Genomic DNA, 10,909 nt, shown 5'->3' on the forward strand with positions numbered 1-10,909 from the left:
ATGAGGATTCCTCAAAGGTGATCAGTCACTCTGGGGAAGCACTGTCACAGAAACATAGGAAGAGGAGCAGGTCATCCTGGATGGGAAGGCAGTGGGCTAGCCACCCATCATATTTTACTTGACTCTTTGGCGAAAATGTGCCTTTAAATCCAGACCCAGCAAGTTCTGAGAGGAGTATGAGGAGAAAATGGCAGCTAACATAAAAGGGAATCCAAACATCTTCTTTAAATCAAGTAAAGCAAATGGGTAGTAAGATGAGAGGTGGAACCATTTAGGGACCAAAAAGCGTATCAATGGATGAAGGCAGAGAGCATGGCTGAGATATTAAATGAGTATTTTGCATCCGTCTTTTCCAGACTGAAATCATAGTGAAAGAGGCATTATTTGAGAAACTGGATGGGCTAACAGTCCATCAAAAGGTAGGATTAGAAAGGGTGGCTGCATTTAAAGTTAATAAATCACCATAACTGGATCCAAGGATGCTGAGAGACGAGAGGAAATTGAGGGGATTGTGGCCATAATCTTCCAATCTTCCTTAGATAAAGGGGTGGTGCACATGGTGCAGTGACCCTCCAGATAATCCACCTTAGTACACTGACCCGTCACATAATCACCTCAGTACACTGACCCTCCACATAATCCACCTTAGTAAAGTGACCTTCCACATAATCACTGATCATCCACATGATCACTTCAGTGTAGTGACCCTCCATATAACCCACCCCAGTATAGAACTTTCAAATTATCCATCGTATTACAGAGAAAGTCCAAATAATCAATCCCAGTATGGATTCTCCACATATTCCATCCCAGTATATGAACTTTCATCCCTGTAAATATACTCCAAATAATGCACCCACGTACAGGGACAGACTAAATAACCAAGCCAACCTTGAAATTATCCATCCCAGTATATAGAGGGGTTGCAAAACATTTATCCCCTCACAGCGACATTGCAAACAATTTTTTCTAGCAGAGATCCACCATCTAATCACCTCAATACAGTGACCCTCAAGGCAGTGGAATTTTCCTGACCCACCCGCCACAGGAATCGTAACGGGCAGGACATGGACCACGCAAAGGTCCGTTGACCTCGGGCGGGATTTTCTGGCTTTGGGGCAAGCACGGCTGGAAAATCATGTCTACCAAGTCCTGTTGCTCTGGAAAACTAAACTTGGAAATTTGATGAGTGAGGGAATTTTAAGCGTTTTAAGGAATGATTTATTTTAAAATTTAGCTTAGCTGCACAGTTTATAATTAGGTGAATAGTAAGAACTAGTAATTATTGGTAACAGGTCTTTGGAATTTCTGCTAGTATAAACAGAGGAGGCTTTTGCAAATGCTAATGGTGCAAATAGCATGGTGTTCAGCTCTATGGAGCACTACTTCTACAGGGTACTAAACATAGGGAATCCAGTGCAATGAACAAAGAGGTGGAGGTACTGTTTTGTATTTTAAAAATACAAGGAGAGGTCCAAGAGAGGAAGCAGGTGACATAAGAGCAGCAGTCTAGATCCAATCATTAAAATTAATAAAGTAATCAGAGTACTAACTATATTCCAAAAGAGATAATAGAGATTTTTATTTAGGTCATTGATGGGCAGCTGAGATCTGCTGCTTCCATGTCTTGTGCTATGTGGGAATTTCAGGACGCTTCACATGTCTTCAGTGGTCACATATATCTCTAGTTGCTTGACTCCTAGCTCGGGGTTTCAGACAATATCAGGGCGGATGACAATTTCCTGGATCTTACATTCCAGAAGGTGGCCATTCCATAGGCAGAAAGGCTTCATGTTAGTAGGTAGGTGTCCATCTAAAAGAGTATGAAGAGACAGGAAATGAAGGAGCCTTTGGGATCTGTACCACTCTCAGCATTTGAGACTGCTGGGAGTGACAATACCCTGAAGGAGTGCAGTCCAGGCCACCACATGGGCAGGGAACTGTAGAAGGGGGAAATGCAGTCATTATGGAAGATTCTGTAGTTAGAGGAATAGTCAGGAATTTCTGTAATCATCATGAGTCATGTATGGTGTATTGCCTCTTTGGTGCAAGGGTAAAGGATATCATGGAGAGGGTGCAGAACTTTGTGCATGGGGAAGAGACTGAGCCAGAAATTGTGGTACACATCAGGTGAATAGCTCAATGCCTGAATTAGGCATTGAGGTCCTTTAGTCAGATTGTCAGAAACTGAATAAAAAGTTAAAAAATAAGTGAACCTCTGGATTACTTCCTATGCCACACGCTAGCAAGAGTGAAAATGGGAAGATCAATGCTTGGCTTGAGGCATGGTGCAAATAGGAGGTCTTCAGGTTCTTGGGGCTTTGAGATCTGGGGCAGGAAGTACCTATTCACAAGATTGCACCTCAACAGGTCCTTCATGGGATGTTCATTAGTGTAGTTGTGAAGGGTTTAAACTAAATTTGGGCAGGGGATGAATGGCCACAAATAAATATAGAAAAAGTGAAAAGGTGAGTGTGTTAAATATTATCAAAGAAGGAAGTAGTACCATACCAGAAAGGGAAAAAAACCTAAGAAGGACAACAAGGAGTACAAAGACAGGTTTAGTATTCATGTGTATAAAAATGTGGTTACAAAACATGCATTGAATAAGGCTGGCGAGATACAAATACAAATAACTGTGTGGAAATATGATGTGGTGGCGATAGTGGAAATGTGGCTTAAAATGGTGAACACTGAGCACTTAATATTCAGGGAAACAAAGTGTTCAGGTTAGGTAGGGAAGGAAAATAGTTAGTTGGTGTGACGGTACTAATTCGGGAAGAAGATTGCAGTGTTAGAAAAAAAGAATGTCCTTGAGGCAACAAAGACAGAATCCATTTGGTTCGAATTGAAAAGCAAAAAGGGTATAGTCACACTACTGGGAATACTCTATAAGCCAACAAATAGTGAGTGAGAGAGAGAGATAGTCTGCAGAGCAAATCTGCAGGGAAATCACAGAGATGCAAGCAGTATTGTGTGGTGATATTGGGGCACTTTAATTATCCAAATATCTGTTGGGATAATGTTAGAATAGAGAGCAAGGTAGTGGGGGAAGTTTTGAAATGTGTTCAGGAGAACTTCCTTGACCACTATGTCCTTGGCCCAACAAGAAAGAGGTAGTGCTGGATCAGGTACTGTGAAATGAAGTATCTGTGGGAAGACACTTGTGTAAAAGTGATATCACATCATAAGGTTTCAATTAGTAATGGAGAAGAACAAAGAAGAATATAAAGTAGAACTCATAAATTGGAGGAGAAAAAACTACAACAGAAAAATTAATGAGTTTTTAAGCAAAAGGCATTTCAGGTACATATCAAGTAAAGTCCAACAAGAGGAAAAGGCAGAGGAACCAAATTCGGAGGTCTTGCGTGAAGAGTGAGTTGGAAAATATGATGACACAAAAAAGAGAATATATGATGTTAGGTGAATTAGAGAGTATGAGAATAGAATTGCAGTTAACATAAAAGGGAACCCAAACATCTTCTGCCAGCATGTAAATAGGAAGTGGGTAGCAAGAGATGAGGTGAGGCCTGTTAGAGACAGAGAAGGAGACATATGCTTAGAGGTGCTGGGCAAAGCCAGAATATGTATAAAGCACTTTATAAGTGTGTTCACTAAAGAAAAGGGTGCAGACAAAATATCAGTATAAGTAATGGATGGGTTGAAAATTGATTGGAAAGATTTAGTGGAAAGGCTAGTGGAAATGCTTAGAATGGATTAATCCCGTGATCTGGAGCCTTGTATCCCAAGTAGAAGTCGGGTTGGAGACAGGGAAAGGGCCATAACTTCCTAGAGTCTTCAGCAGGCCGGGAAATACCGGCGGAAGGGCTGAAACGGGAATTGCGACCGGCATCTAGCCGATTGTGACTTTCCCAGGCCATTTTTTATGGCGTGATCAGCCTCACATCGGAAAACAGCGCAAGGCTGATTACAATATTATGATCAACATTTGAATCTCATTAGCAAGCCCGGGACAGAATCGTCCAGGCTTGCCACAGTGGTTAGCACTGCCGCCTCACAGCACCAGGGATCCAGGTTCAATTCCTGGCTTGAGTCACTGTCTGTCTGGAGTCTGCACATTCTCCCCATGTCTGCATGGGTTTTCTTCAGCTGCTTCAGTTTCCTCCCACAGTCCAAAAGACCTGCTGGTTAGGTGCATTGGCCTTGCTAAATTCTCCCTCAGTGTACCTGAGCAGCCAGAGTTTGGTGACGAGGGGATTTTCACAGTAACTTCATTGCAATGTTAATGTAAGCCCACTTATGACACTAATAAATGAACTTAATGTTTCCAACCCCACCAGGGGAAGTTCCCACCAGCGGGGATTAAAACTGGTCCCCAGTATCAGGGACCAGGTGTGATGGCCTTGCTGGTAGGGCCGGAGGCCATTGAGACCACTCTGGGACGTCGGGGACAGGGGGCAGTGTCCCTTGTCGCCAGGCACCCTGGCACTGCCCACCAGGTACCCTGTCATTGGAAGGCCAGTGACCAGGAGGCCGGCAATGTGGGGGGCTAATGCGCATGCGCTTATCTCCCTATTGGGAGATCGGCGCATGCACCGTGGCCTGCTTAGTACACTGATGCCAGCCTCTCAGGTGGAATTAGGCCTCCCCACTACCAGCGTAAATCCCCCCGTGGACTCTGTGAAGCACAGCGTACCAGAAATTCAATCAACTAAGTTCACCCAAAAACAGGCAGGAAAATCTCCTGTTTTCCCGCCTGTTGGGCACTTAAATTCTTTTTTAGGAAAATCGTCATGCAAGATTTTGGATAAAGCATACTGGGGAGATGTAAGGTATTTTTACACAGCCATTGGTAATGACCTGGGACTCCCTGCCTACAAGGGTAATGGAAGCAGAGCCAATCAATGATTTCAAAAAGCAATGACCAATTCAACAAGAGAGCATATAACCAGTTCCCCGTACCATCAACATCCTGGGGGTTACCATTCACCAAAAGTTAACTGGACAAGTCACATAAATACTGTGACCTCAAGAACAGGTCAGGAATTCTGTGGCAATTAACTCACATTTTAACTCTCATAGAAATCATAGAAACCCTACAGTGCAGAAGGAGGCCATTTGGCCCATCGAGTCGGCACCGACCACAATCCCACCCAGGCCCTACCCCCACATATTTACCCACTAATCCACGCATCTCAGGACTCTAAGGGGCAATTTTTAACCTGGCCAATCAACCTAACCCACACATCTTTGGACTGTGGGAGGAAACCAGAGCACCCGGAGGAAACCCACGCAGACACGAGGAGAATGTACAAACTCCACACAGACAGTGACCCGAGCCGGGAATCGAACCCGGGACCCTGGAGCTGTGAAGCAGCAGTGCTAACCACTGTGCTACCGTGCCGCCCCTCTCCAACAGCCTTTACACCATCTACAAAAGCATAAGTCAAGAGTGGGATGGAATACTCTCCACTTGCTAGGATGAGTGCCCAAACTTCTTTGGATCTCCATTGCTTCTAGTTTTTTGCTCTTTTGATTAATCCTTTTCAAAGTAGATGAACTTACACATACCTACATTGAAACCCAACTGACACAGTTTTCCTCATTCACTTAAACTATTAGTCGCTCTGCAATTTTTTGACTGACACTGATAAAATGCAGTGGTCATTAATCTTTGCGTCATGGACAAATTTGAATATGTGGCTTTCTATCGCATCATTTAACTAGTTAGCAACTATGATGAATAGTTGAGGCCCCAACACAGAACCTTGCGGGACTAGTCACAAGCTGTCAATTAGTGTACTTGTTCATTATCACTACACTCTATCTCCTGCCACTCAGCCAATTTCCCAGATCAATAGTTTGCCTTCAATCCCATGAGCTTCAACTTTGGCTAACTGTCTGTTTTAAGCAACTTTATGGAATACCTTCTGAAAATCTATATAAATAGATGTTCCACTGTCCACTACTTCTATCACTTCTTGAAAATATTCAGTCAGGTTTGTCAAGCTTAATCTGCCTTTAACAAATCTGTACGGACTCTTCTTGATTAGCTGAAAAATTTCAGAGATCCTTAATTACAGATTCCATTAACTCCCCAGTGACAAATATTAGGCCAACTAGTCTATGATTCCCTGGTTTCCTTCTCTCATCTTTCTTAAATAGCAGAATAACATGCACAATTTTCTAATCATAAGTAATGATCCCTGAATCAGGAGAACTTTGTAAGATTAGACTTAGAGCATCTGCAATGTTCTCATCTACTTCCTTTAAAACTTTGGGAAGGAAACTATCTGGTTCTGGGGGCTCTTTAGTGCCATTCATTTTTAAATTACTGTTACTTTGTTTCTGTTATTTTTGCTGAATCACTGTCTCGATTCAATATTAGTGTTATTGGAATGGCTGGCATGCTAATCACTTCTTCCATTATAAAAACTGAGAGAAATTAATCATTCAATGTGTCTGCCGTTTCCTTAAATTCCACTGACAATATTATTAAATGTCCATCATCTCACGTAAATGGAAGGGTGGCGGTGATTAACAGATTTTTCCACTTTATTGTGGGTAGTCTGTCTCACCTTGTTGAAAGTCAACTCTACCTAAATCTAGAAACTGTGGGCAGAATTTCAGTCCCCTGCCAACAAGTTTGCAGGTGGAGGACTTGTAAAATTCCCCAGGTGTGCTACCTACCAGCCTCCTGCCCATCCCCAATCTGTCCTCAATTTTCCATGGGGTGGACATGACATATGGCAGCCTGACCTCGCTTAAGTTGGTGCCCTTATTGGCCACTTAAGGGCAGCTTCCGGCCTGACTTGTGGGAGGAGGTCTTGGTCAGTGAAGAAGTCTGGCAGGTCAGCCCGCTTGGGTCTCAGGCAAGAAGGGAAGCGTGCCTTACTTAAGGTGCTTCTTTCCACAATGGATGTGCCCTGAAGGTCTGTCCCTCGAGGATACTCACTCCCTGCTGGCCTCTCCATCAATACCCCCCACCTCTCTCTCCCTTCCCCTTGAGCTTCACCTCCCCTCCCTGCTGTGTGTTCTGGACTCTGGGATTTAGAATCTGTGGACTGTTTGTATTTTCAGTCCTGGCCTCTGCTGCCACTACTGCTGCTGGAACGACAGAGCTGCCAGTGGGGGTGAGAGGTGAAAGTCCCATTTTACCAACCAATTATCACTCTATGGAACATTAAATGGTTGTAGGGCTGCTATGATTGGTGGGAGTGCATTGCATAGTGAGGCGGGAAACACCACCATCCAGAAAATCTTGCCCTTGATACCCGTTCTGTGTTTCCCCCTTTCAAGCACAATGTTCGTTTATGATCACTATTTGATAAATATTCATGCACCTTTAGGCTGTTAACTAAATCTGGCTCATTGCCAATGACTAAATCTAACATTGTCCTGCCCCTTTGCTGGTTTGAGGGCATATTATTGTGGAAAACTTTCCTGAACACAGTCAAGAATTTTGCTTCCCTTCTGACATGTGCTAGTCTGCTTACCCTAATGTCTGGACAGTTAAAATTCTTCAATACAATCATTTTGCCTTTGCTGCATGCTTGTCTAATCTCTGCATTTGTGCAATCTGTCATTTCAAAGTATCGGCCCAACAGCTCTTACCACAGTCTGAAATTATTTGATATTCCTTAATTCTATGTATTCTCCATCTCCTGCTACCTCTTTAAATGCCTTGGGACATTTTTTTTATTTTAAAGACATTGGATAAAGATAACATTTTGTTGTTATTGCATTCTTTCTTATCACTAAATAAAATAATTGAATCCTTAATCACTGAGGCATTCCTTGCGCTCGACCACATTCCCTATCGTTCCTGTAGACATAATAAACTGAAGTGAGAAAAACAATAATAAAAACAAATTAAATTGCCTGTACAGCAATGTGCGCAGCATTTTGTACAAAATGGGGAACTGGAGGCAGGAAACTAGATCTAGTAACATCTATTACATGACTACTAGATGAAGAGGACGAGCAATTAAATATTGCAATTTATGACATTTTGAAAGAATAAGTGTTGGGAGAACTAACTGTACCAATTAGAGATTACAATATGTCCTTTTGTTTTCTACTGTTATTAAGATATAAAGAGAATCGGTATAGATTGAGATAAAGGATTCAAATGGATTGATCATATTAATATTCTATGTATCAGCTAATAGTGGAAGGGAAATGAGGTGGAAATATGCAAGCAAATTTATGAAATGAGTAAAAGAAATTAAATAGCAATTATGGAAGGTTTCAAATAAATTGGCAAGAGGGAAGGAAAAGGGTAAAGGGAATGAAATTTTTACAGTGTACACTGGACTCATTTTTTGCTAATACATCGGAAGCCCAAGAGAGGAATTATTGCTCAATCTAACAATTGGAAATAAATCAGAACAGATAAGAAAAGCAAGTGTAAGGAAACTTAAGGGAACAAAGCAATCAGAGCACAATAAGGTTTAAAATAACGACTATGAATGGTATAAATAAAACTAAGACTAAAGTAATAGATTTGGAACAAAGTTAATTTTGTTGGGATGGAAAAGGCAAATAATGTTGACAGACCGAGAGGTTGAACAGCAGTGGGGAATACTTAAAAAGGAATCAAAAGAGTTCAGGAGTCATTTATTCCATCACAAAATAAGAACAAACTAGCCATGAAACAAACGCTAAGGACAAATAAAGTGATCCTAAAACTGAAACTAAAGAAAAAGGCATCTGTACACTAAGTGTACAAAGAACAAAGAACAAAGAAAATTACAGCACAGGAACAGGCCCTTCTGCCCTCCAAGCCTGCACCGACCGTGCTGCCCATTTTGCCAATTTTTAAACTCAATACCCCAGCCGATGAAGGCAAGCATGCCGTATGCTTTCTTGACTACCTTCTCCACCTGCATTGCCACTTTCAGTGACCTGTGTACCTGTACACCCAGATCCCTTTGCCTATCAATACTCCTAAGGGTTCTGCCATTTACTGTATATTTCCTATCTGTATTAGACCTTCCAAAATGCATTACCTCACATTTGTCCGGATTAAACTCCATCTGCCATCTCTCCGCCCAAGTCTCCAACTGATCTATATCCTGCTGTATCCTCTGATGGTCCTCATCACTATCCACAAATCCACCAACCTTTGTGTCATCCGCAAACTTACTAATCAATCCAGTTACATTTTCCTCCAAATCATTTATATATATTACAAACAGCAAAGGTCCCAGCACTGATCTCTGAGGAACACCACTTGTCACAGCCCTCCATTCAGAAATGCACCCTTCCACTGCTACCCTCTGTCTTCTTTGACCGAGCCAGTTTTGTATCCACCTTGCCAGCTCACCTCTGATCCCAATTGTACAAACAATAAAGGAAAGAATGACAAAAAGGAATACAAAGAGGTCAAGAAAGAAGTCGACAAATAATCAGGAAGGCAAAGGAGAGCAACAAAACTAAATTAACCAGGAAGTTAGAAATAAATAGTAAAGTATTATACACATTATTAATAAAATCAGAATTGGAGTAGACTCACTAAATGAAGCACAAGGTAAACCCAGAGGTAATGATCGCAAAATGGCAGAAAGTGTGTGCAAACTCCTCACAGATAGTGACCCAAGGCGGGAATTGAAACCTGGCGCTGTTCGGCAGCAGTGCTAACCACTGTGCTATCATTTGCCTGGGATGCTTAACAGCGTGGACACATCATTGGAAGAAGCAAATTTAAAAGATATAAAACTTTTCAGATAGAAAGTGATGAAAAGTCAAACTTAGGTAAGATAAAACACCTGGTTCAAATGGATTGCATCAGTGCATGCTTAAAGGAAGGGGATTAAGAGTAGAGGCACTATTATATATTTACAAAACAATATCAGAAAGGAGAATACTGCCAGAGGACAGGCTGATAGCTAATCCTATTCCTATATTTAAAAGATGAAACAAATCCAAGTAACTTTATATCAGTTGACTTAATGTTGGTGTTGGGAAATTGTTTCTTATATATTCAATAGAAGACTGTCTAAAGGACAAAGATACAATAAAGTATGGCTAGCATGGGTTTCAAAAGAGTTACCACTGCATGATCAAACCTATTTGATTATCTGAAGTAGCACAAAAAGTAGATGTAATAAATTTGAATTTCCCAAAAGCCCTTGATAAGGTACCATCTAGCTGACTCATGACTAAGGTGGGAGCATATAGAGAGAAAGAACAAGCCAGAATGGAAAATAAGCTAGCTACAACACAGAAAAGTTAAAATAGAGGCAAAATATATTTACCCAGTCTGGTCGAAGGTGTGAAGCGATATTCCACAGGGATCGATGCTCGGACCACTGCTGCTCATCATTTACATCCACGACTTGGACTCAGGAATTGGAATTAAAATTCTAAATATTCGTAGGACACCGAATCGAAGAAGATTGCGACAAAATGCAAGACTTTAAAAACTTGAAGAATGGGCGTATCGATGCACTGAAGAAAAAAAATGGTGAAAAAAAGATTTACAAAGCTGATACCAGAATTGAAACTAGAACTGAGGGGTTAAACCAGTGGTTCCCAAAGGGTGCGGCGCGCCACACTGGTGCGGCGAGAGAGGATGGCAAGTGTGGCGGGAAGATTCAAGGACAATCAAAGAAACATTTAAATATGGATAGATATTTTTCCAAAAGTGAGAGCAAGAGCATCAAGTGATGCATTGTTTTATACTTTCTGGATGTCCCATGATCATATTGTAAAGTAGTTGTGTTCTATGTTATGAATCAAGCACTGCTAGGAGTTGTTTTTTTTTTGTTTTTGAATGTATTTCTTATTCAATAAAAAATTTGGTGAGGCGCAAGCAAATTTTTATTCCGAAAGTGCGGCCCAGTGAAAAGTTTGGGAACCACTGGGTTAAACTATCAGGAAAGTCAAGGTTTCTTTTCTCTAGAGAAAATGTTTCCACTTGTAGGGGGACCAAAACTAGCTTTAA

General features: G+C 41.5%; 1 protein-coding gene across 1 annotated transcript in view; it reads right to left on the bottom strand.

Moving 5' to 3' along the window:
• The window catches only part of LOC144499144 (excitatory amino acid transporter 2-like), a 148,691-nt gene extending 138,278 nt beyond the window's left edge, over window positions 1–10,413 (bottom strand). The window contains exon 1 of the mRNA XM_078221224.1: window positions 10,221–10,413. Within this exon, the coding sequence (XP_078077350.1) occupies window positions 10,221–10,288 (68 nt within the window). The 5' untranslated portion in view covers window positions 10,289–10,413. The remainder of the gene's footprint in view (window positions 1–10,220) is intronic.
• Window positions 10,414–10,909: the final 496 nt, after the last annotated feature.

The sequence above is a fragment of the Mustelus asterias genome, chromosome 9 (genome assembly GCF_964213995.1).
Source record: "Mustelus asterias chromosome 9, sMusAst1.hap1.1, whole genome shotgun sequence".
NCBI lineage: Eukaryota > Metazoa > Chordata > Chondrichthyes > Carcharhiniformes > Triakidae > Mustelus > Mustelus asterias.